Source organism: Equus caballus, chromosome 26, assembly GCF_041296265.1.
Source record: "Equus caballus isolate H_3958 breed thoroughbred chromosome 26, TB-T2T, whole genome shotgun sequence".
Lineage (NCBI taxonomy): Eukaryota > Metazoa > Chordata > Mammalia > Perissodactyla > Equidae > Equus > Equus caballus.
Window position 1 is genome coordinate 44971031 of NC_091709.1, and position 26534 is coordinate 44997564.

At 47.7% G+C, this 26534-nt stretch overlaps 2 protein-coding genes across 13 annotated transcripts in view; one reads left to right on the forward strand and one right to left on the reverse strand.

The window, feature by feature from the left end:
* Positions 1-1116: 1116 nt before the first annotated feature.
* RSPH1 (radial spoke head component 1) lies at positions 1117-20053 on the reverse strand. 2 transcript variants are annotated; one of them, XM_001491059.5, is made up of 9 exons: positions 19812-20053; positions 17461-17574; positions 17253-17358; positions 11474-11564; positions 10833-10968; positions 7372-7443; positions 4856-5015; positions 2503-2658; positions 1117-1324 (listed from the first exon to the last, which is right to left on the reverse strand). In XM_001491059.5, the coding sequence occupies exons 1-9, from the start codon at positions 19863-19865 to the stop codon at positions 1272-1274; spliced, it is 942 nt and encodes a 313-aa protein (XP_001491109.1). In that variant the 5' UTR covers positions 19866-20053; the 3' UTR covers positions 1117-1271. The 2 variants fall into 2 exon arrangements, with proteins under 2 accessions (XP_001491109.1, XP_023485997.2); XM_023630229.2 differs by lacking the exons at positions 10833-10968; positions 11474-11564 and having other exon boundaries at positions 18318-19954.
* Positions 19780-26534, forward strand: part of SLC37A1 (solute carrier family 37 member 1) — a 79765-nt gene continuing 73010 nt past the window's right edge. For 3 of the 11 annotated variants that reach the window (XM_014736394.3, XM_070252125.1, XM_070252118.1), the window contains exons 1-3: positions 23147-23366; positions 24254-24348; positions 26010-26071. The gene's annotated coding sequence lies outside the window, so the exon portion shown is untranslated. Of the gene's footprint in view, positions 19915-20316; positions 20656-23122; positions 23367-24253; positions 24349-24661; positions 24831-26009; positions 26072-26534 lie in introns of those variants that run through there. The other 8 variants (XM_014736393.3, XM_014736398.3, XM_023630228.2 and 5 more) reach the window with 6 other exon arrangements.

The following is a 26534-nucleotide window of genomic DNA, read 5'->3' on the forward strand; positions in this document are numbered from 1 at the left end:
CCGAGTTCTGTGAACTCTTCTAGCAAATAATTGCATCCAAGGGAGAGGAGGGAACCTCCGATTTGTAGCCAAGTTGACAGACGTCGTAGGGAACCTGGGCCCTGACCATTCTTGATTGGCATCTGAAGTGGACTGAGCCCTTAACCTGTGGGATCTGGCGCTTGGTAGATAGTGTCAGAATCGAGACAAATCGTAGGACACCCAGCTGGTGTCACAGACTTGCTTGGTGTGGGGGAAAAAAAGCCCACATATCTGTGTCAGCAGTGTTGCGAGTGTGGCAGTAGCGTGAGGGTGAACGAGAAATACAGGAGGTAGACCGAGTTTTTCCTAACTCGGGAGGCTAGGTGAAAAGGGGGCGCGGGGGAGGTAGAGGGATCAGGGTTGGGCAGACCAACTGTGAAGGACATTTTTGGGCGAATCGACGACTCTTGCTGAGCGACCCTGGGGACAGAGGAGGATGGGTGAGCAGAGCTGGCAGGAGAGGAGGCAGGGGCTCCTCCCGGAGTTTGTGACTTTACAACAGCAGGGCCTGCAGTGGTGCCGGGGAGATGGGGGAGGAGCCAGGACGGGCCCCTACTCAAGAAACGTGAATGTGGCCTCGGCATTGGCCTCCCCTCTAGGAGACCTGAAGAGTGTACACAACAGGCTGAAACCACACCTGTGGGCCGCTGCCCCTCGGCCATCGGCAGGGACCCTTCGGGGAGCCAAAATCCACAGTGAATGCTGAAGACATGGACGGGGCGGGAGCGGCCCCTCCAATGGCAGCTGACGGTTTCTCACCCCAGCTCGAGGCGTATCTACTGTGTGGTGTTTAATGAGAACTGCACACAGGAATTCTTATATTCTAGGTGTTTTTCTAACTCCTTTGAGGGAAATCTGAGAGGAGCTTTAGGATACAATTACTCCACTAGCTCAGCCTGAAATCCACTTCCATTAACCGTCTTCTGTAGGGTTACAGCTGTGTGACACTTTTCTTTATCCTAGTTTTCTCCTCGAATAGGGGAAGACTGCTAAAACACACACACACACACACACACACACACCACTAAAAACCATGTCAAAATAACCCGGTAACTTTCAGTTGAAGGAACTCGAAGCAGAAGTTGTCTCATAAACTAAAGATAAGGAGGAAATTTATTTGCAATTGTAAACCATTTTAACAAACAACTAAGTAAAAAAAGATGAATAACTGATTACTGTGAATGAATTAAGTAACGTCCGCATAACGGAGCATTTGCACAATACAATCTCCTAAGCGTTGGGCTGCACCCTCATTCTGGTGGATCTAATTGTCTAGTTTCTTCTTCTTCAAAACTAGCATTTCCTGGGAAGAAAAGAGAAACAGAATATACTCCATATTAACATTTTTCTATTTTAAGATTCTTTATTTGCTAACAGATCTTTTTGTAATAAATAATATTATAAATATTAAGCATTTATCAGGCAAAAAATGGAAGGTTAATTTTTTTTTTCTTTTTTTGAGGTGGATTAGCCCTGAGCTAAGATCTGCCAACAGTCCTCCTCTTTTTGCTGAGGAAGACTGGCCCTGAGCTAACATCAGTGCCCATCTTCCTCTACTTTATATGTGGGATGCCGCCACAGCATGGCTTGACAAGCGGTGTGTAGGTCCGCACCCGGGATCTGAACCAGAAAACCCAGGCCGCCAAAGTGGAGCACGTAAACTTAACCACTGAGCCACCAGGCTGGCCTCTGGAAGGTTAAATTTTATGCATACTTTTATAGTTTTTCTTTTGGTACTAGTAATAAACTAGGCAAAAGATATTTTCAATGTAAATGTTAAGACTATTCATGTAAGTGAGAGCATGTTCAATAATTCTCTCTTACCTGTATATACCGTCCAAATGCAACCAGCTTTATGAATGAAATATGTCACTTTTTGGCCCTTGTATTAATAAAAAGAAAAGCAGGACTTCGCTACATTCTCATAAGATGCTATTTTAAATTCATGAAATTTAGAATTCTTCTTTGTTGCTGAGTGGGCTCTGTAACTCTCACTGCTAGCTATGTTAAAGAAGAAACTTGCTCACATCCCTGTTCCAGGACCTGCAGAGGCGGAAGCTTCTAGATTAATGGTACATTCAAACCCACTTAAACAGAGCTGGTTCCCAGCACCACTGGCCTCTGCTCACACTGCTGTGACTCAGCCACTGTAAAAATCGTGCAGTTAAATAGAGCCATGTTATAAACTGCTGACAGGACCCTGCGGCCTGCTCTCTTGGCGAAAATGGAGATTGGCAACTGATGGAGAAGAGGACACGCAGGGCACCCAGCAGTCACACGTTTGCAGGAGGACCCAGGAAGAAGCAGCCTTCTTATGGGTGTCACATGAGTTCTTAGCGGGTCCTCAGAGACCGTCTCCCAGTCCCTCAGGCCCGGCCCAAGGACAGCCTTGGCCCAAGGTGGACAACCCTCCAGCTCGGCCCTGTGTGTGCGCGGCCCTCGCTTCCCTCCCACCCTCCTCGCTCCCCCAGAGCGGCTCACCCTGGTCTAGGTTGTCATATTGGAACTCCTCCCCGCCGTCCTCATGGCCCTCCTCTGTGGCAGCGTCTCCGTCTTCCTCTCCGGGCCTCAATGAGTCGGTCTCTTCCTCTGAAATGTCCGTCAGAGCCTGGGCCTCCTCGGCAGGCTCTCCGGCGCCTGAAGCAAAAGAAACAGGAATGGGGCGGCGCTCCCTCCCCCGAGGCACCCTCCCTCCTGCTGAGAGCAGGCCCGGCTTCTCCCTCAGGGGACAGCCCCTCCCCACCTGAAGTTCCACCGGCCTGGCACACAGAGCATCCCATCCCAGTTGCAGTGACTGGTTCAGGGATGGGCACCATTGGTTTGATAACTCTAATTCCCAAGAGTTTCGATGACCATATTGAGAAAGAGAAGCTCTCTGTTCTCCAGGGTTCTTGAGCTGATTCGGTGACAATTTGATAAAGTCAATGAGCATTCGCCTCCAAAGGGAAGACAGCAGAGCCAATGCCCACAAGAGCAGAGGCCTGATCCAGCCATGCCTGAGGCTGTCACTACGCCTGACTCTCCAGTTGTATGAACCAATCAATTAGTATTAGTATTATTTCACTTAGGCCAGTTTGAGCTGTCTTTCAATTACTCACAACAGAAGGACTCCCACCCAGAATAACCCACATTCCAGGGCACCTTCCCTACATCTCAGAAAGACTGCTGTGAGCCATGGAGAAGTGCTGCCTGGCTCCTCTTCAGAAAGGACTTGTCACTGCAGGTGCTGTCAGCCACCTTGCCCAGGTCACCTGCAGCCCGTCACTGACCAAGGTGAGGGGGTAAAGACCCGTTGATATCGGCTCAACACAAGGTTGACATAAGGGAAGCCATATTGTAGAAACGAAACCATATTGTAACTTTGAATGACCTCTGATTAACTAGCCCAGACAAGCTCTGTAGATTTTAGGGCCCCTCCCAGCTGCTATAAGTTGATAACTTTGCTTCTGAGTTCCTTAGGAATGTGGTGACCCCCAAGCAGAGAGTCTGTGCTGACAGCCATCATCAACGACAACTGAAAGATCAGGATATAGGGCATTGCTCCAGTCTCTGATGCACATCCAGTAAACAAAGGACTATCAGGAACTGGGACCAGAGGTCTGCCCCACCTGGAGATCAGATGGAGGCCATACTGGAGATTAGGTCTATTTTTCAAGGACTCTTGAAATTTGGCTTGCCTGTTCTTTTCATCCTTCTATTCTAATACTTGATTATAAAATGTGTCTTTCGATGTTGTTCCAAAGCTGTTGAGCAAGACACAGAATTCTAATCATGTAAAACGTCAACCTGAAGCCGGGAACAAGAGAATATTTCCAAATGAGTGCTAGACAGTTTCATCCTCTAACCCAGATCTATGCCCCGATTCAGCAGGAAGTAGCTAGACGGGTCTTTGCCCCAAATTCCTCAAGAATGAGGAATGACCAAAGACTATGAGGGATTGAAATCGACAGAGAGTTAGCCATTGATGATTCAGTAGCTAAGAACTGAAGTTTTTTTCCTTTTTGCAATTACTGATTATAGTTTAGCTGTTTAACCCGCCCATTGTTAACTGTGCTGTTTGGGCAATATGCTGTCTGACTTCCACTAGGCTCCTATAGAGGACATCTCCCTGGAGCCTGGGTCACCACGGCAATGGGTGTTTTGAGCTATTTTTCAGGAATTAGAACCCCTTGTTCACTTCAAGCCAGTTGAGACCACTAACCAATCAACTGGGCCCACGCAGATGTCCGATAGGTGACTTTTGATGTCAAGAGGCTAAAAACTCCACCCTATGCTAATGCTGCCATTTTGTGAACATGCGTCCTGTGAATAGATACGGAGTCTGACTGCGCTTGCACAGATCATCAATTGCCTCACCTCTCCTCACTTCCAATCACCTCTCTCCACAGTTCAGACCACCTTGCCCCTCATCCCATAAATGTCCTTGAGTCCCCATTTTCAGGGAAGTTGAATTTGAGGCTCATGCTCTCACTTCCTCACATGGCTACCTTGTGATTAAACCCTCTCTCTGCTGCAATCTCGTCGTCTCGCTGTTTGGCTTTCCGGGTGGTGGGCAAAATGAACCTGTTGCCAGAACACCCACAGGACACAATGGGCTTCCCATGGCATCAACTGAGGCCGCCGAGTGCCGGCGTCATAGCTTGACTCGTCCCTCTATCCAATCAGTCCTACTGCTCTCCCCTCCTCTCCATCCCCTGGGAGGATCTGACCCCAAAGGCTCTCCCTAAGGACATCCTGCACAAAAAAGGGACTCAGAGTCCACTTCCCAGAGAGCCCAACCTACAACTGGCCTGTGAAGAGGACATGCGCAGCTCTGACACTGGAGGCGCCATACCCTCAGCTCGTGGGGCCTCTTCTTGGCCAGGTCCACCCTCAGGTGGCTGCTCCTCAGGGAGGGTGGGTGTCCACAGGGCCAGCTCTGTGATTTTGGTAGCCTTCCATTTTGGAACAGCAGCTGCCAATGTCTCTTCCTCCTCTTCCTCTTCTCCTCTTTCCTATTTTAAGTTTAAAAAATATAAATTTAGCAACATGTGTGTAAACTTGGTGTGGGATATTTAAAGTGAGGGGAGAAGGGATAGGTTTTGAGCTGCGTCTGAGCATTTTTATAACACGATTCAGTGATCAGACCAATTGCCAACCATTCGTAGTATAATCTAAGGGTTGAAAGTGGATCTTGAAAGAACTCGGATGAGGAATCAAAGTACAATGCAACACTCCACCTGCACTCTTTCGACTGACACCACAAAAGGCTTTCAACATGAAAGGCTTTCAGCTGTCACTTCCCAGCTGTCTGGAGCAGTTAAGGCCTAAATGCCCTTTTCAATTGCTCAGCCACATTTTCCAGCTCTAAGCGTCTTTATATATAATAAAACCAAGATCACGGTAAGAAAAGGCCTAGAAACATCCTCAGACAACCATAGAATGATACTGAAGAGCATAAACACTAAAGCTCTAATCTCAAGGATCGTGGAAGGAAAAGTAAAGTTCAGTCACGGTAGAGTGAGAGTTTATCGTTTCTAAATGCGGAATGTTTTATAATAATGGATAATTCCAACAATGGTGCACAGCCAACATATGTCAATCTTGCCAAGCGTATTCTAACTACTCAGTTTTGTAGCCATCACGAAATTCCAAGGATCTGAACATCAACCCTATAAATATGGAAAACTTCACTGTCATGTAGGCGATCATACCTACAACAACGAGTGACAGACACCTGCCTATTACTTCCATTGAGTCACTCAGAAATAAATAGTCCACTTGGCTTCAAAATTTCTGAGTTTTGCCTCCCATGAAGGGCAACACTTTTGCTCCAGGAAGTGGTGCCCAAATTTGAACAGCACCAGAAGCCCCTGCAGGGCTTGTTAACATACAGGTCCCCAGCCCCACCCCTAGAGTTCTGATTCAGCACATCGGGGGTGGGGCCCACTTATCTGCATCTCCAACAGATTCCCGGGGGATGCTGATGATGCAGGCCCAGGGACTACCCTTTGAGAACCACCCCTGGGAGGATCTGTCGTCTCCTGTAGGGGGATCCTCCCCCAGGATCAGGGCCTCAATCCTCCAGCTGCCGGGAGTGTTGGCAGCTGATTGCTCATAACAGAGTCCCTCGCAAGGAACTGCCCTCCAACAAAGGAAGCCACATAGTCCAGGCATCATGCCGTGTCCACGGGCAGCCTGCACCCCATGATGGGTCGAGAGAGGGTCAAAGGTCCTTGCCTCCATTTAGGAAACATTGAAAGGCCATCCTGCTGCAGAGCTCCCACGGGGTCCAGTGAACAGCTCAACTTTCCCTTCTGCCAAATCTGGTTTCCTTTACTCCCTTACAGCAACTGATACCAACACACTCCCCAGGAAATCTTGCCTGCACATCTTAGAGTCTGGGAGTCTGTTTCCCCAGTGTTATAGGTTGAATTGTGTCCCCCAAAATGATATGTTGGAATCCTAACCTCCAATACACCTCAGAGTGTGACTTTACTTGGAGATAGACTCTTTACTGAGGTCATCAAGTTAAAATGAGGTCATTGGGGTGGACTCAAATCCAATATAACTGGTGTCCTTATAAAAAGGGGGAATTTGGACACACAGACATGCACAGAGGGAGACAATGTGAAAAGACACAGGGAGAAGACTGTGGGGTTGCACTTGGGGGAGCCTGGGGGGAGCTCCCCTGGGGAAGTACCCTGGAGGGAGGGACCCTGGGGGTGTCCTGGTTGGGGGTGGGGTGGGGCGCCTGGGGGAGGTGTTCCGGGGGTATTGTACTATATTATCCACAGGCCTTGGTCAGGCAATAATGAAAGGAATACGAGTGCGGCCTCCCTCACCCCAACACACACACACACACACACACACAAACACACACACATACACACACAAACACACACACACATATATATTTGGATACCTAATAATGACAAACCTAGCTGGCTAATTTCCATATCAACCAGGGAATATTAATTTAGCATCATATTAACGTTAAGTATTGGCAAGGAACAAAAAGAGAAAATTATAAGCGGTGCGAGTCACACACCTGAAACACTGAGTTATTGGATGAATTTGGTGACACGGTGGTTACAGATTGCAGGGGTCGGTTCTGGGACCTAACACTGTCCGGAGCTCTCCAACTCAGAGTTAGCTGGTTCCTCTGGACAAAAACTAGGTCTGGATTTCAGCAATAACTGTGAAATGGGATAGTTTAGTTCTGGCTTTTATTTCTAGACCAACACATGCAAATGAAGGAAAATGAAAAAGTGAAAGTCCCCATGCATCGGTGTGACTTCTAGCCTTGTCGGATCTATAGGAACGACATCACCTACGAGTGTGGGAAACGTTACAGACTCTGCCACTTACCATATCTGTTAAGCGATATTCCCCATGCTGCTCACAGCCAACATCAAACACATACTTTCCAGGGCCAGCGGGCTGCAAAGGGAATAGAAAGCAAGAGGTGCTACGCTCTTAAGTGTCAACACCCCACAGAAAGTGCAAAATGCTTTGTAACGTCACCTCCATAGAACCTGCCCAAACCGTGTAATTGGGCAAAGTCCCACGTAGATTAAAGAATGCTTTTATGAACTAATGGCTGATGGAATTGCAAAGTAGAGGTCCTGTTCCATTTGTTTTTAGAAACTTCAACTACACTTTATCTCCTTATAAAAGCAATGTATTTATTACAAAACTTTCATTCAGTTGATAGCCACAGCCAAACTAGCCAGAGGTGGAACTAATAATATTTTGACTCTGTAACCTTGTTTCTAGCACATAGATTTTTCTTTATAAAAATCTGATTATAATTGTACATACTGACTCGTACTCTGCTTTTATTTAGAAGTATGCTGTGAACAACTTCCCACGTTCACAAATATTCTGCCACAGCACCAGCTGTCAACCTGGTGTTTCATTTCATCTATGAATTATAATCTGTTCTACCCATTTGTCAAATGTTGTTGACATTTGGTGTTCAGACATTTTTCTTTGACAAAGACTACTATAGGAAACATATTCTGAGTTACATCTTTATGTACACTCTTGATATTTTCCTTAGGGTAAGTTTTCGGAAGTAGAATTTCTGGATAAAAGTACTTACATATATTTTTTTTTTTGACCAGAAGAAAGCTCTAATAATTTTCACTACCACAACAGCACTGAAAAGCCCCCTTATCCTTAAAACCTTGTGTTTTCTGGGCATTAAAACATTTTGTTCTATTTTTATACTTTTATAAATACGTAAAAAACCACCTCATCATTTTAAGTTGCCTCGCTAAAGTTGATAGTAAGGTTGAATTTTTGTCAAGATTTTGACCATTTAAATCATGCTGATTGACACAGGTGTTTTATATATTAAATGCTGCAAATATCCTAACCCCATTGGTTGGTCATTTATCACTTAAATTTTCTTTATAGCATTTTCTAAACTTTAAGGGACTATTTTTATCACACTAAATCTATTGTTTTTCCACTTTATGTGTTGGTTTAAAAGGTTCTCTTTCCTTGTTGCAAAGTTGGTAAACATTCACCTTTCTATCTGTGATTTTCTAGTTTACCTTTAAATCTCCATTTCTTCTAGAAAGTCTCTTCCTCTACACGTTGGAGGACAAATTCTGATTTTATTTTCTTCCCAAATGGTTACCATGCTGGCCCAGCCCCGTTTCTTGGCCTCTCCCCATCATTCTCCGCTGATTTGAGAGGCCCCCCCCTTCAAGTGCTAAATTATTTTGCACCTGGGATCTGCCTCTGACTTTCTAACCTGCTTCGCTGACCCATATATCTCCATCCCACTATCACACTGCCGTAACAATCAAAGCTTTACAGCATGTTCCCATAACTTGTCAGCAAGGATGGGAACAGTAATTCTCTGAGGAAGAAAGTCAAACCAATAACAAGAGTGTGCAAAGATGCTGAACCTCACTAGGAATCAGGGAGATGCTCATGAAAACAATGAGAGAACATTTTTTGCCCATCAGATTTGCAAAAAATATTGAAAACTGATAATATCCAGTGTTGGATGAGAAAATGGGATAGAGACTCTCATATTCTGTGGGTGACAGTATGAACAGGCACAGTTTTGTAGGACAATTGGCAGTATCCATCATGATTTAAAATAGCAATACTGGGGCCAGCCCTGTGGCTGAGTGGTTAAAGTTCCTCACGCTTCACTTTGGCGGCCCGAGTTCACAGGTTCGGATCCCGGTTGCAGACCTACACCACTCATCAGCCATGTTGTGGCAGCAACCCACATACAAAGTAGAGGAAGATTGGCACAGACGTTAGCTCGGGGCTAATCTTCCTCACACACAAAAAAAAAGGTGGGGGAGGATTGGCAACAGATGTTGGTTCAGGGCAAATCTTCCTTACAAAAAAAATTTATATATATATATATATCAATACTTGTGGATTCAGCAATTCCAGTATCTAACCTATATAAATACTCTCAAGTGTGAAAAAAGATAATGTTCCTTTGTGTATATTTGTGTATTCTGATGTCATGTGATCCCATTTATGACACTAAAACCCTCACCCTATAATTCTATATAAGTTGTACAAGTGTGTGTTGTTGTATGTATAAGTGCATGTGATGCACAGAAAGTGGCATGGAAGGACAGTCCTGCAGGGAGAAGAAGCAAGGGGAGGGGAGGGCTGGAGCATGAGGTAGGCAAGAGGACTCGTGTCTGAGTGTTCGCAGGTAGAATGTACTCACGATTACTTGTATAAGTTTAAGGTTCTCACTAGCCAGCAGAGTGAAGCATCCACTTTCGCTCTTCTCTTTCAGACTAGTCTAGCTCTCTGCATTCACTGATTCTTCCCCGTTAACTTTCGTCAAATTCTCTTTCCCTCCGCCCACCTCCCGAGATCAAAAAATACCCCATGGGAATTGAATACATGATGTATAGATTTGAGGAGAATGTGCTGTTTTAATGAAGACTAAAAGTAGACTCTGTAATTAGGGCGTGAATTATATGTAAATGAAAACCGAGCTTTAAGAGAGTCTGAGACGACTTCATTAAATCAGTTCAATGTTCCCTGTGGCAACTTCTAACGCCTTTAATTTGCTCAGCAAACTCCTTCTTCGGGGGAAGTTTCTGCTCGACCCCTGATCAAAGCTATAACAAACGTCAGGGTGGTCCGGTCAGAATTGTCCAGGGTTTGTCTGCATCCCTCTAGGGCTCGGACAAAAAGGGCAAGCCAAGCCACAGAGTCCTCCAAACAGAAATGACTTATCGCCGGCACCGAGAACTGGAAACCTGCAGACCCAAGACCTGGGGCTCTGCGCAGCCCTCCAACCCCACCACAACCTGGAGCTGGTGGGCTGGCTGCAGCACCAGGAAGCAGCTCGTGGGTCTCCATGCACCCACCACCACCCGCCGTTCCCCGCCCCAGGGGCTCCAGCCTTGCAGCTCCAGCAGAAAGAAACCCCAAACGCCCACATGCTCAACTGCAGGAAATATTCAGTCATTCCAGGCAAACAAACATTTCATATCAGATTTACCGTGAGAGGGAGCACATACAAGAGGTCAAGATGCACCCCCTCCCCCGCGTGTTATAATATGTGGCACATCAGTGCTGGAAGAGGGGAGATTTTACTGAGATGCAGAGAAACAGGCCAAGCCCCCCTCCTCACTATGCCCTCTGTGGCTATCAGAGAGGCTCAGAGAGGCACAGCTGCCTCATTTCCCATATTCAGGGGTCCAGGGGCAGTGACGAGGCGGTGGGAGAGTTTCCCTAAGTTTTTACTTAGTTTTTTGGCTCACACGGTTACATAGGCTGGGGGAGGAGGGTATTTCATTGGCAAATGTTGCTTCCCTTTGACTTACATTTTTGTTCAAGAACTTGCCCTGGTACCTGTGGTTCAGGTGAACAAGCTCAGCCGCACCCTCCTGCTGTCCGTTTACCCAGGTGCCGACATACTTACTGCCCGTCTCCGCGTAGAAATAGGTGCCTTGCCCATGCCTGGATAAGACAAGGAACACAATGCATCTTCCACCTGGTGAAAAGCTTCCAGGCTTATAAGACAGATATTTAAATTGAGAGCAGCCTAGGGTGACACAGGCTCACAAGCCGTTTGGCTTCTATATCTGTGCCCGATCAAAGGATGCTCCTGCTCTGTGCGCGCAGCCTGGGACGGGCACTGCCTACTGGATGACCTTCCTGTCTATCAGTTGGTTCACGCGGGGAAGAGGCAGCACTCCTGGGAGCTGTGGCTCCGGCATCCAGGAGGTTCTTCTGTGCCCTCCACACCCTGGGGCTCCTGGGTGAAGGACCCACGTGTTCTCCCCACTCGAGACTGCCCCTGCCCAGGAACGCATCATCCGGCTGCTCGCCGTAAAGCCGTGGAGGGTTTGAACGGCCTGGCAGGGTTGGTTAATGGGCTTTGCTCTGAGGCTGTTTCTCAATAAGATGTTGTCATGTTCTTGTTACAGGAATCCAGCTGTAGGAATGAAGAGAGAACCCGCACCTTTGATGAGCGAACCACTCTCCAGTGTAGGTGTCGTTATTGACGTAGTAGTACACGCCGTGGCCATGCCTCTGGTCATCTGCCCACTCCCCTGGAAGGACGACACGAAAGCAGACCCGGGTGAGAGGCAGGCGGTGATGCCCTTCACCACTGCCTCTTTCCACTCTGACTTCCCTCCCTCCCGCGCCTCTCAGGCAGAGGGCGTGGAGTAGCGGAGCATTTGGGGAGCTGGCTGCGTCGAGGGTTCGCTGGGGACAGATCTTGGCAGGTGTATGTACATGGGCCACAGTCGCCTGCATGTGCCGACAGCAGGTTTCACAGTTGGTGGGCGGCGCAGGAGAGCATTCAAACCAGGGTATCTGCCCCATTGCCGGTGGTCCCTCCACCACCCTCCGTTTGCCTTGCAAGTGTTTAGTGATCCAGCAACAATGTCAAGACTGGATGGCCTATCCCAGCCACTTGCCAGCATTTCCCTCCATTTCCCACCTTGCCACCTGGCTCCAACCTTTCCAGCCTAGTCTCCAGGGCGACTACATACGACACACCTGTGCACTACGTCCATGTGAATGGACTCTGCGCCTTTGCCAACCCCCGGCCTCCTCACGTCAATGTCCCTGCCCTCTCACCTCCAGGCATTTTCCTGCTGATTTCCTGTGGACTTGATAGGAAATACTGAAACCAGCAAAGATTCCACCATGTTCACAACACACCTCTGCCATAAGGATGACAGCTAACAAGCTGGTGAATGTCGTCAATTCTTGAAGATTAACTCCTGCTCCAGGAAACTCAGAATGTCTTCAGATCTTACACCTCACATTTGAAAGACACTTAGCAGAGGTTTCTGAAGTGGACAACTACCCTAAAAATGAACATGGCATTGCCAATAACAAGTTATGCTGAATGACACTTTCCTAGACTATGAATAATTTAAAAAATGAATTTTGATCACTTTGTTGATCAAAGAGAAAAGATGGAATTCTCCGTTTTCTCTATAGAAAACGATGTTACAAAATTGTTGTCAAATAGAGAGATGTTCCATTATTAGCTAACGAAGATAGGGAAAAGGCATGTGGGAGGTGCGTAAGAGACAAAGTTGTAAAATTCACGTTATTTCCTCAGATTTTGTGATGCTTGTGGTATTTTTAAATTTTTCATTTATTTTGATTTCTCATTACAAATAAAAATTCACTTTTATACCAACATTATGTTCTTTTTTTAAAGAGGGATCCCAAACTTGTATAAGCTTCTGGTTTATACAAAAAACAGATCCAGTGCAGCATGAAGATGAAGAATACACAGCATGCTAAGAATAGGCTCATTATCCCAGAAATATGTGTTTACATGAACAAACCCCGAAGTCTACCTACAAAAGGGAACTTCTACATATTTCCTCCCTCAATCCTACAAGGTCCTGAGCACTTGCGGAGACAGACAAGCAGCTGTACAGATAACGGAGCCGTCCTGGAGGAGCTTGCCCTCATCTCGGGGCGGGAGGCAGACGCACGCACATCAGCAGAGCTCAGCGTAAGGCAACAGAAAGAGCCGCACTGCATGCTTTCAGAGAGTGGATAGCCGTTTAGAAAAGGGCAGGTGTACTGAAGATGCACAAAAAGAAAGAGGTAGCAGTTGGTAGCAACTAAGAAAGAGGACTGTGGGGTTGGCCTGGTGGCGCAGCGGTTAAGTTCACACGTTCTGTTTCGGCGGGCCAGGGTTCACCGGCCTGGATCCCGGGTGCAGACCTATGCACCACTTGTGAAGCCATGCTGTGGCAGGCGCCCCACGTGTAAAGTGAAGGAAGATGGGCACGGATGTTAGCTCAGGGCCAGGCTTCCTCAGCAAAAAGAGGAGGACTGGCAGTGGATGTTAGCTCAGGGCTATTCTTCCTCAAAAGAAAGAAAGAAAGAAAGAGGACTGGCTTCCATGGTGTGATGTGTGACAGGGATGACATGAGCAAGAGAGACAGAGAATCCCCAAACTGAGATAATTCCTTCAAAGCAGGGGCTTGAACCTAAAGTAGCCATGAGGACATGCAGAGTATGCAGAAGTCTTGGAGGACTTGCCTGAATCTTTTTTTTTTTCCTTGAGGAAGATTGGTCCTGAGCTAACTACTGCCAATCCTCCTCTTTTTGCTGAGGAAGCCTGGCCCTGAGCTAACATCCATGCCCATCTTCCTCCACTTTATACGTGGGATGCCTACCACAGCATGGCTTTTGCCAAGCGGTGCCATGTCCGCAGCTGGGATCCGAACTGGCGAACCCCGGGCCGCAGAGAAGCAGAATGTGCAAACTTAACCGCTGCGCCACCGGGCCAGCCCAACTTGCCTGAATCTCAAGGGGCAGTGGTGTCCTGGTAACGTATCAGTTAAAACAACAGCAAAGAAGCAGCAGCCCTGACCTGTAGCATTTGCCAGTTTCTGTGGTATCAACATTTCCACCGTGGCCAATTTCAAGCTATGCGTGGAGTTGGGAAAAAGAAGTGCCCAGCTGGCTTTTGTGAGCTATCGTGAGCTGACTCCTGCCCAGCTGGGGGCCAAAGAGACCTCTGCTGACACCCTTGCACCCTTTGGTTTCTTCCCAGCAGAAGACCATGACGGAAATATTGCATCCTCTTCTCTTGTCTCCAGGGTGGTATGACAAGAAAAATATATTGGGTATTTTGCAGAAAACTTTAAAAAATGTAAGAGAAAAATTAAATTGCAAAAGACTCTAAATTTCAAGCCAGTGAAGATGGGTGAGCAAACTTTTTTAAAAGTCCAAGTTTACTTAACAAACAACTTGTTAAGAGACTCTGCCCACCAGATTATCGTCCGACCACAGTAGACCGTGCAGAACCGAGGAGGGCAGCTAAGCAAACAGACGCCTCCTGGAGCAGGTCCTCCACAGGCATGAGTCAGGTTTTCTTTTTTGAGATGAATGCCATTGAGAAACTTGATTGCTGTTGCTTTAAATTTCCACTTAACTTTTTAAGTCTTTCTACCCCTAATCCTATACTTTCTCATCATTCTTGATCTTGTCAACTCAAGTTTTTTTCAACCACATTTCTTTTCAGGAGAAACCCTTCGAGTTGGCTGGTTGGTTGGTGGTTTGGGGTTGGGTTTCCCTCGGGGAGAGCACTGCCTCATCCCCATGGCTTCCAGGTCTGGCGATCTGGGGATTAAAGACCATTTGAAATAAAAAGCCTTCACAAAAAGCTTCTCTCCCCACATCTAAAATGCACTTTAGTCACTGGCTCCCTATGTGGGCCCCCAACCTGCTGAGTCAGCAAGACACCGAAGAGAGGGGAGCTAGCATTTGCGAGGAGCCGCTCTGTGCCAGATATCAGCTAGACTCTTCGCACTTCGTTTGGGATGTGTAATAATTGAAACACATTTTTACAGATGCAGGACCCGAAAACCAGAGAGATCATGCACTTTGCCCAAGGTCACACAGCAGGACTGATACAAAGATCCAGGTTTGTCTATTCCAACAACATGCTCTCTTCTCCACAAGCACCCCAATAGCCAAGAGCTCATTCTTCTTCCAGCTCCTGCCCCCTGAGAGCTTCTAGGAAAGTTAGCTTCAAGTCGTCAAATCATTTTATTTCTCCACAATTTCGTTATTAAACATCTTTGTTTTTCCTAGTTCTATTTGGCGGGCAACAGGAGCAGCATTGGATGGGGACGCTTCCTTCCTTTCCAGCCTCAGAGTACTCCTTGGCCCTCCATCCCCAGACTTTGAGCTCTACAGAGGTGGTTCCTCTCCAAAATCTGGCACCCACTCACCCCTCCGACCTCCTCCTTCACTCCCCTAAGCACCCTTGTTTCCCTGCCGTTGGCCAAGTAGCCACCGAGCCAGGAACGCCTCCCAGCTCCTCGCCTGTCCGAGCACTGCGGCCTCGGCCTGGCCTGGCTCAGCGTCTGGGAGACTTCAGGCCGAGGCTGAGCACACCGCCCTGCCTGAAACCACTCAGTGCCCCTCACGATGGCAGTCGGCCAATGCACAGCAACGAGGAACTCAGCCACGTGTGAACTCGGACTTGATGGCTGGAAGATTGTACACTTACTGAGCTAAAATTGATATTGCCGCTTCTGACCTCAAAGGAGAGACCTCTGAGGAGTGACCGCACCTGCGCCCTTTAAGATGCGAAACCACACGGAGGAACAAAAATTTCCAACATTTCCAGAGAAGTTTTAGACGTTAGCTAACCTTTGTATTAAACATTACTTCAATCCTTATTTTGAGTATCTTTTTATATAAATATATATGTGTGTTGTTCAATTTGTATTAACATCTTCACTGAAATAAAAAATCACAACAATGAGATTACTTTCATAAGGATTTGGGAGGAATTAAATCAAGCCCTAAATTAAATTATTTAAGGTTGATTTAAAAAGCAGATGGTGCTTTTTCTGGAGCAAGCCTTCTAAGATCGATGAAATAAACAACAGAAATTCCATCTCTCTCAGGGCCGGCCCCGTGGCCGAGTGGTTAAGTTCACGCACTCCACTTCCACCGCCCAGGGTTTCGCCGGTTCAGCTCCTGGGCTCGGACCTAGCACTGCTCATCAAGCCATGCTGAGGCAGCATCCCACAGAGCACAGCCAGAAGGGCCTACAACTAGAATATGTAGCTACATACTAGGGGGACTTTGGGGAAAAGAAGAAGAAGAAGAAAAAAAGAAGATTGGCAACAGGTGTTAGCTCAGGACCAATCTTACAAAAAAGAAATTCCATCTCTAACAGGAAAGCATTAACACTCTCCACCTTGGTCTCAGATCCCACAGAAGCCTTCTAGAATAGCCCTTGGTTCTGGTTTTATGTGGCAACAAGACAGGGAGTTCCAGCTTGCACTCTGAGGATGCATCCTCCTTACTAAGAAGCAATGCGATCACAAACTGCATCGTCGCCCAGCTGACACTTACTGAGTGCTTACCATTGGTCAGGCGTGGTTCTGAGTGTTTCATGTGTATTCATTCATTTAATCCTCACACTGCAGATGGGAAAGCTGAGGCAAGGAGCAGGGAGGTGCCCGAACAAGGTCACACCTATTGTCACCACAGTCCCAGGGTTGGGATCACAGATCTTTTTGGCAATCTAATCAAAATAGGTGACTTCCTAGAACATAGAATTTTGCACAGGGTCTGAAGGCTCACAACCCACTCCCTCCTTGCCTCTCTTCCCAGGTTCAGACACACCTTCACGCCTCATCAAGATTAACACTGTAGCCACACCAGGTGACAATGGTGTGTGGGGCAGCAGTGTGGTTCTTGGAAATAAGGGAACAAGGATCTTCCCGAGACATAAGATTGGCCTGTAAGGAACATGGCAGAGATAGGAACACCAGCCTAATGAGACAGAATGCCTCCCAGACCAGAAGCCCTCAGAGAAGGAACCATCAGGTCTAAAGAAACAGTGTGCTCATCAGAAGGGGGGGTGTCAGAAACAGAAATAAGTCCAAGGAGATGAAGCTAACAAGCGTCGAAAGTCATGGGGCCAACCAACTGCGCGAGGCCTGTGCTCGCCAGCTGCCTCCCTAGTGTTAGCTCCGCAGTACACGGGCTCACAGGAGAGAAAGTGCTGGTCACGGGAACAGTCATGTTTCCCACCCTGGATCAATTCACTGATTACAAGGCTTTCTGGTTTCTGGGCCAACCCTGTGAACATAGGAACACAATTTTTGTTTGTTGAATGACTGACTAACCTGGAGAACTTTACGCTTTCTCGTATATCTCAGTATACACAGACAAGTTCAATCCCAAAAGCCCTCTGCCACACATAAGTCTGCTTCGTGAGAACATTTTACCTTCATATCTTGATCCATCTGGATATATAAATGTGCCATGACCATGCTTTTTATTTTTGGCATATTCTCCGATGTAGCGAGCACCATTTTTAAATTTGTAGATCCCCTGAAACACATCGATTATATAATCCGTATCATTCCTGAATCTTGTACTTGCTAATAGAGTATTAAATAGGGAAAACCACTCTTTCAAGTCAGCAGCTCTGACCTGGCCGTGCCTTTTACCGTGCTCATAGTTCCCTTCATACGTGTCCCCGTTGGGCAGTCTCGCTTTCCCATGGCCGTGCCGCTCACCTGCCTCATTCCGACTCCCTTCATATTCCTGGGCGAAAGAAATCAGAATTATTAGAGCTCCAACTTAGTAAGCGCTAACCACGTGTTAAGCACTGTGCAAACAGTATTCCATTGAATTCTCCCAATTCTTGGCCCCGTCTACAGATAGGTAACCAGCCTGGAAGACAGGAGCGTTGATCCAAGGCCTTGAGGCTGGTACCTGTCCACAGTGGGAGCCACCCTCTTCCCCTCCAACATCTGAGCTTGCAATTTATTACGATAACCCTTTACGCTATAAACAAAATCAGCCAATTTGTGAAAAACATAAAGTACTCCAAATTGTGTTCTTTAGCAGAACATGTTTGAAACAGCGTATGCAGGCGGAACAGGTCCTGAGGCACAAAAATATCTCCCCATTTGCTCCCTCCAGTAATCCAGGACTTAAATGCAAATGCCCTAAGAAAAGTAGCTCTTCCTTCAAACGAGGCCTGGGGAGTCTGAGGCCTGAAGACAGCTTTGGCCTTCCGGGAAGGGAAAGGATGGGAGGGAGAGGGCAGGAGGAAGCTGGGGAGTAAATGGGGCTCCACTGTCACAAGAATCTCCTAACTCAACTTAGTTTATCTTAGTTTTACACTCCTTATTAAAAGACTGAAGGTTCAAACCTCATAGCCCATGTGGAAATAATTTTGTATCTATCTTCAAAGTAAATCAATAAAAGATGTAACACAAGCTTGAAATTTACCTATTTTTCCCTATCCTTCATAAAATAAGCATTCCTCAAGCGCCTCGTACCTGAGTGTAGAGTGCACATCATAAATAACGGCCAAGGCACAGAGCAACGATGGATGGAGTTGGATCCGTAGAGAATTATTACAAGACAGGTTCAGACACGGAAAGTTGAGGACTTCAGAAACAAACATTTGTGCAGTTCTTGTCATTTCCTAGCACTGCTTGGTTCAGAAATTCTTGACCAGGATATAAGGTAAAAGTCTGTGACCTTACAGATTTGTTTCAGGGTTAGTCTAAATCAAAATGTACCAGAGGCCCCTCCTCCTGCCCCAAAGAGCCTTCCAGTACCCCCAACCCTGAGCCGCTGGGGTGGCTGAGCAGGAGGGCAGTCCTTTAAAGTGATCTCAACTGTGATTTGAAGCTGAAAATTATGGGCACTGAAAAGTTGCAAATCAGTAGGGCCATTGGAGGAGATAAACTAGAAAGCTTACTGAGTGGGTTTGGCAGTTTGGGTTCCCTCAGAAGCAGATTCTGAGCAAGTGATTTTTTAAAAAAACAAAAAGTGCTCCCCAGAGAAACCAGTAAAGGGTGTGGAGAAACAGATATGAAAGAAGAGGCTGCCAAGTATGGCTGATGTCAGGTGATATCCCAGACTCAGCCTCATCCACAGGGAACCCTGGAGCATAAACCGCTCCAATTTGTCCTGCTTTTTAGCACTAGCTTCTGGCTGTCGAGGGGCACGTGGATCCCACGCACTTCTGGCTCTCCCTACCAGCCAGGTGGCTCCAGTGTGTGGAGGTGCTAGTCTTGAACAGCAAATCAGGCAGAAGCTGGGAGCTGGGTGTGCAGAGTTAGCAAAAAGTTCTGAGCAGGCACTGACAGCATCTATCACAGCACAGGTACTAATTTTTCAGTTAATTCTGAAACCATCTCAACTCTGTACCCTGCACACACACAGCAGTTGAGGCTCCCAACCTGTCAGCCAGAAAATGGTTACCCTCTGGCTTAGAGAGGCTAATCTCTGGGCAGTACAAATATGCCCACACAGAGCCCAGCTCACATCACTGGATGTGCATCTCTTACGACCTACGTCAGTTCCGACAAGGGTGAAGAAAGCACATATGGGTTGTGGGTCTATATGGTAATATCTTCAGGAAGACTTCGCTGAGCCTGAGACCTCCTCAGCATTTCTTGAAGGCTGCCAGGAAGGAGCTTTCCTACCCGGCCATCCAAGAACACTGACTGGATGGAGGGTAACAGCAGGGAAGAGGGCGCTTCCAAAGCCTTGACTTAGAAATCTTTGCCTTTAATGGGAGGCGGGATGGAGTGGGAGGAGAGAGAGAAGGGATGTGGCAAGCTGACGTCACAAGGTTTCACTTTTCAGCACCAACTTCCAGGAGGCAGCGCCCGCTGTGGCCGGCTTGATCCTAATCCCTGGCCGGTCTGCCGGAGGGGACTGTGGCTGGCCTCCAGGCCTCCCCACTCTCGGAACCCGGCTGCGGGGGTCCGCTCGCCACCGCGCACCGCAGAAGCCCCTCCCTCACCCGAAGCTCTCACCCCAATATCATTCTCTCCCTCCTCCTCCAACTCCTCCGAGCCCAGGTCTGACATGGCCTTGCCCCAGTCTCGGTCCCCGCCGCCGCAGGCCCCTCTCTAGTCGGTAGGTACCAGCCACCCGCACAGCCGCGTCCGCCGTCACCATGGAGACGAGGCCAGGCCCGCCTCCCTCCCGGCGCCGGCTGAGGGGAGGGAAGGGGCGGAGAGGAGTCTGGCAGCCGGGATGCTGTTATGGCAACGGGACGGATCGGCCAATCGCCGCTGGGGAAAAAAGAGTGGGTGTGGCCTGGAGCGGGAAGGGGCGGGGCAGAGGGCGCGGAGTGGAGCCAATGGCAGCCAGAAGATATTGTCATAGCAACGGGAAGGGGCGTCTCGACCAATCGCCGCCTGAGAAGAGGGAGGGGGCGGGGCCTGGGGCGGAGAAGTACCCACCAGCTCTCTAACCTGGACGCCACGTGGCTGGTCCCTGGAATCCCTTTAGTAGGCTGCCGGGTGATGCTGCAACGAGAAGCCACCTTTGGAACAGGGCCCTAAAGAGGAGGGGCACAGGAGGCGTGTCGGGCCAGCTCTTAGAGTTTCAACCCTGCCCGGTGCTGGGCACTACCCCTTCCGACCCCGCCCCTCAGCTTTTCGGGTTTTTCCGGAAGCCCTGTCTGCTCCTCCTCACCTTTCTGGGGCTCTTCCGACCCTTCGGTTTTGGCAGACACCGAGACGTGTCCGCTGAGATCTTTTCTCGCGTTTGTAAACATCTCCTCCTGACTCAAACAGTCAGCTCTGACCTCTTAGCAGATGCGTGTCCACACCGATGCCCGTCAGGGTTTGACATCCCTCCTCAACCCCAAACGTGAGTCCAGCCCCCTCTGGGGTCCCATACGGAGATCTGCTCCCTCACACACTCCCACCCAGTCACATGTGCGCGCACACACACATGAACATCCGCACTCATTCCCGCTCGCTAATGGGCCCCTCCTCCTGGCTTCCCTCCAGTCACCTGACACTTCGCCTGCCCTGGGCCCCTCCTGATCTCCTTCCCATTTCCTCTGTCATCACCCCAGATTCAGGCCTTCCTACTGCCCCAGTAAGCTCTGGCCAACAGCCTCCAATCAGGGCATACCTTTCCCCCACAATAAAGCTTTCTCACTCCTGATTGGAGGCTATTGGCCTGGGAGTGCTGTAGGTGGGCTAATGAGAAGCCGGGCATCCTATGTGATTGGGCAAGAGCAAATTCAGCTTTCTCTGGTTGGCCCTAAGTTGGAAGTAGGGACAAAAATTAGCAAAACTCTGTTTTTAATCAAGTCCTGGCCATTTGGGGTCAACTGTTACAGGGGTTATTGTTTGTTCCTGAATCAGTTGGTAGAGATAGCACACCAACTTCCTGCAAGTCTGACTTACAGCCAGCTGGCTTCCTGGGATGGCTACTCTGCATAATGGGTTGGCTTCCTGGGCTGGTTGCTGCAGGCTGTGGGTCAGAGTTCTATTTTCATATATGGTTTGGCCATTGTACATTTGTATAACCAATTTCTAGTGTGTTTTTGCAAATTATAGAAATAACTGTGTTTCATCTTAAATCTAAATATGGTACGGTGCTCTTAGTTTCTTTTGAGATTTAATACCTTCAACAGAAATAATATCAATCATTTTATTTCTTCAAATCTAATATCTAAGTATCCAAAAAACTTGATCTAAATGGAGGCAAAACAGGTCTTAAAGTCATCATTGTTCAGTGGAAACGTTACTCATCCAAAGTCAGAATGCCCAAGTTCTAATTCGGGGTTCCCATGGCTTATTAGCTTGGTGACCTCAGGCAACTCCCCTGCCCTCTGAGCCTCAGGTTCCTATTCTGTTAACTAGGGAGAAGAAACCCTTTCAGTCTCGAAGGGCTGCCATGGGGATCAAGGATGCTACTTTATTAGTGTATTGTTATCTATTATGATAGCTTCATAATGTTAACAATGAAGATATTACAGAAATATCACATATCATTAATAGAAAGTGCCCCTCACACCCACAGCAAGGGGTGTTGTTTGTTGTTGCTGGAGGGGCAGGGAGGAGGGAGGACTGGTAAACACAGAGTTTGATCTTGCTGGCAGCCTTGAGGTGAATAATCCACAGATGTTCAGGAGCATACATACCCTGTAGACCTTTCTCTCAGAAATAATGACATAATAGCAGGTTGCAATCCTAACCAGCCTTAACCAAATCTCATCACAGGCCCAAACACATCACTTACTGGAAAAAGGAACAATTTGCAAGCAAATTAACACACAAGACACTACAATTGTATTGTTTCTAGATGCAAAGATGAAAAGATTATAAACACCAAAATTTAACAGTTTTTGTTGTGGGGAAAGTAAGGGAATTGGAATAATAGATGATCATTATTTTTTATACTTAGCAGTTGCCAGATTTACTACAACTGAGCGTGTCTTTCTATAATAAAATGTCAAAAACAGTTTAAATGTTAGAAGTCTGGGATGGCAAACAAGCATATGCAAGCGAACATTAGCTCTTTGCATATAAACATAAACGACGGAAACTCAACCTCCACATCTGCTCTAACAATGACGGTAACGAAGGTTTGCTAAATCCTGACTCTGCGTTGGCAGTATTTTAAGGGTTTTACATGAATGATCTTATTAAATCCCAGCCATCATTTTCCCATGGTACAGCTCAGGAAAGGCAGCCACAGAGAGGTGAAGCCATTGGTCCAGATCCTACAGCCAGCGGAATTCAAACCAAGCCATCCGACTCAAGAGCTATTGTTGTTGATCAATATACTCCACTACCTCCCATATCTCTAATTTAAAGGAATAACCGTGGTCTTCTGAGACTGACCTGAAACCATCTACCAAGCAGAGAACCACCGGCCCAAAGAGCCTTAGACTGAACAAACCAAAAAAGCGGCTTCAGCAAACCCTGTCCCAGATCACATCATTAGCAGCTGGGTGCCCAGCTGTTGCACTATTGTACCCTAAAATTTACAAGACAGAGTGCCTCATCCACTCTCGCCCTGTGAGAGACCTGGGGAGTCCCAGGAAGACTTCATCGGGCCAAGCTGATACTGGCAGCCCCAAACTCCCTGGCCCCTACCCCCTAGGTGACCCGGAAGTGCTTGGTGATTACAGAAGCAGCATTTTCAAACTCCAAAGGCCCTCAAAACGCTGGCTTAGCTCCTCTTCACCAGAAAAAGGGAGGAAATCCTCTTCTACCTCTTAGTCTTGTCAGGAAGACACTTCCCAGAATCCACCAGCAGGGACTTCCCATAATCCACGGGCCGGGGTCGCCGTATAACCCCCCAGCCAGCCCTTCCCATCATCCACCGGGAGGGGTTTCCCATCATCCTCCAGGACGCACTATCCATCATCCACCACAGAGGTCTTCCCGTCACCCACCAGGAGGAGCTTCCCATCACCCCCCGGGAGCGATTTCCCATCATCCCCCAGCAGGGACCTCGCGCAGACGCAGTGCTTCGCAGAGCAGGGAGGGCCGAGGCTGCAGGGCCTCGGTGGTTGGAGAGAGTGAGGGCCCACCGTTCCTCCGAGCTCCATCTCCCCAGTGAGAAATTCTCTTCTTGCCTTTCTTAAATATAAATGAGAAAAACTCACCTCTCTCCACTACCTCTTCCCCCAGCCTCCCAAAAAAGGAATGACTGCACAACTCCGGGTCCCTGGCTGGGCGCGGTTCGCGTGCGCAGAGGGGCGGTGAGGGCGCCTTCTTCTCCGAGATACGGTGCCCAGGGGCATGGAGGTGTCTCCGAATCCCTCCTGCAGGTCCGCCTGCGCCCCTTGTCTACCCACCGCTGGGCTGAGGGCCGGGTCAGCCTGGCAGTTGCCATGGCGACCGTCTGAGTGCCCGCCTGTCCCTTCTGAACTATCCAGGACAAGGCAGGGAAAAGGCCTTAAGACCTGATGGGCATCGGGAAAACGCAAACAGGGTTCCTGTTTTTTAAGTTTGTAGCAGCTGCTCAGATAACAGCAGGGACTTCCAACAAAATGAATTCCTGCCCCTCCTAACTTTGGAAATGTGAGGCTGTTTATTACAACACTTGTATTCTTGCAAATTGAACCATCGTGTATCTGCACACATATAAACATGCACGTGTAGATGTAGGTGTATGTGTAAATAGATATAAGAAATACAGGAATTGCAACTTCTTTTTTAGAAGTAGAGTTTTTATGACGTTTAGTGGGTAGGAGTCAGACCCAGAGCTGCACTCCTAGCCCTATTTACTTCTTTCTGAAGTCGATTTAGCCATCTGTAAAATGGAGGTCACAGTTAACTGCCCTCTCAGAGCGGTTGTGAGGTCTACAGCAGATGTTTTTCAGGAGCTTAGCACAGCGCCCAGCACACAATAAAGCCCTGGGTAAATGGTGGCCAGAATTGTGAATAGTCACGCTGTTGTTACTCATACAGTAAGCTGAGCACTTTTTTTCTATCAATAGGTCTTTGGGGAAGATTCGATTCCAGTTTACCTTAATCCTTTTCCATCGTTGTTTCTTCCTGAAGAGGATCCAACTGCCCATCAGGGTTTGTCCAGGTAATTGTGGCAATCAGAAGTTAGTCTGTGATGAGCAGATCATGTTTAATGCTTATATTCCTTAGCACTAAAGTACATGAGGGTGGGAAGAGACTAGAAGATGGGGAGGTTTCTAGAAATATATAGACATGTAGATTCTTAAGTGTAAGTAGTATTTTAACTGTTTGAGGTCATGACTCTTATGAAAATGGCAACCAACAAGGAGGAAATAACCAGATACACACACACACCTACCTGAGGTATATATGCGGTTGAATGGAAGGATACTGAAAATGCTGTCGTCAAAGAGGAATGCGAATTCTTTTCCACCCAGGAAGTGGGGTTATTCAGTAATGCCTCAGGACTCGAGTCAGCCAGGGTGGAGACGAGAGGTCAGGAAATTGGGCAGACTCGCTCGGCACGTTGGGTAGCAGCTCAAGGATAGAGACTGTGGCTCATCCGTGCTCCCCTCCCCGCCTACACAGCGCAGAGCCTGGCACACAGTAAGTGTTCAATCGGTGCATGCTTATCAAACTGAATGTTAGATATCGTTTTGCAACAGAGCTGTGCTTTATTCAACACTCGGAAAAGAAGAAAAAGTCAAGTTTATCAATTTTTTTCTTCTGGTTTACGATCTTGATTTTTAGTTCTTCTTAAATCAGATTCCACTTTCCAGAGGCCCTCTCAGTACATCAGTTATATAGCTACAGCTGGGTGTGTGCTGGCTCCCTGGGTCATATACTAGGGGGCTATGCAGAAGTGAGAAAAAAATTACCCATTTGGGGCAAATTCAACATTAATCCATGCTGTTAAAAAAATTACCATGGGGCTGGGCCTGTGGCCTGGTGGTTAAGTTCAGTGCACTCTGCTTTGGAGGCCTGGGTTTGGTTCCCAGGCACAGACCTACACCACTCGTTGGCAGCCATGCTGTGGGAGCAACCCACATACAAAATAGAGGAAGATTGGCAACAATCTTGGCTCAGGGTGAATCTTTCTCAAGCAAAAAAAGAAGATTGGCAACAGCTATTAGCTCAAGGCTAATCTTCCTCAGCAAAAAAAAAAAAAAAAAAAAAAAACCCAAAACTCTGATACCTTAGGGCTACGTGTTAGTCCCTCATTCTAAAGTGGATGTCACTCTTCCCTGCTGGTGGATGTATGACGTTGGTTCTAATTTTCATATCACAGATGACCTTCCAGGGCCTAAGGATGGATCAGGTTCTCTGAGGAAGGGGCAGGGGAGGAGGCTGCAAGCTGAGTGACATGCCCCTCTTTTCCCAGAATAACGCTTACCCTGCCCAACTTGCAGGAAGGTCATGAGGATCCAATGAGACCATGAAGATGAAATGCTCTGGAAATGCCAGAGCTGCAGAAATGTAACATGTACATTTAACCCAGGCTTTAAATCACTGATGACGTAATATGTGATGCATACAGAAGTCTGTGTGTCCACATATGTCAGTGATGTAGCAAAGTGATGCATTGAACACCTGTGAACCCATCCCAAAAATAAAGACATGAGTGAGAAAATGGATAGAATCGCTGTGACCACCTGAGTGCGTGGATCTCTGTCCACATCTCAAATCCAGCTCTATGGAGTTCACTTCTGTAGAATTAGGAGTCCCCAGGCCGGTGGGGAGGAGCGTTACAACTGACTGCTTACTACTTACCACATTGCCTTCTAGAATGCGGCCTGGCCCCGCCCTCCCCACCAGAGTGAGTGATTTCTGCTGCTCCCTCGCCTGCTGTAAGTCAGTTTTCTTCTTTGCTAATTTGATGGGCAAAACAGCATCTCACAGTGACTTGACTTGACTTTGTGTTTCCTTGATTATTTCTGAGAATAAGCACTTTTCCCCAGAGGCTTATTTGTCATCTATACTGACTATTGTTAATTGTTTAGATCATTTTTCTATAGGACACCCTCCTATCTGCAGATGCTGTTCTCTCTTTCTGAAATGCGATTCCCATGTTCTCTACGTGCTGAACAATTCTTTCCTACTTTCCTTGGGGTGCGCTCCTCAGGGCTCCCTTCCTCACTGCGTCAAGCCCCTCCTGGCCCTCCCTCTGGCTGCACCTCTGTTGCAGTCCCTGCACAGCTGTGCCTGGTGTTTCCCTAAGGTCAGCCTCCCTGAGGGCCCGCAGGGCCTTGACTCCACAGTCTAGCACAGAGCCTGAGATGTGGTGGAGGCTCAGATTATTAAAAATTACTA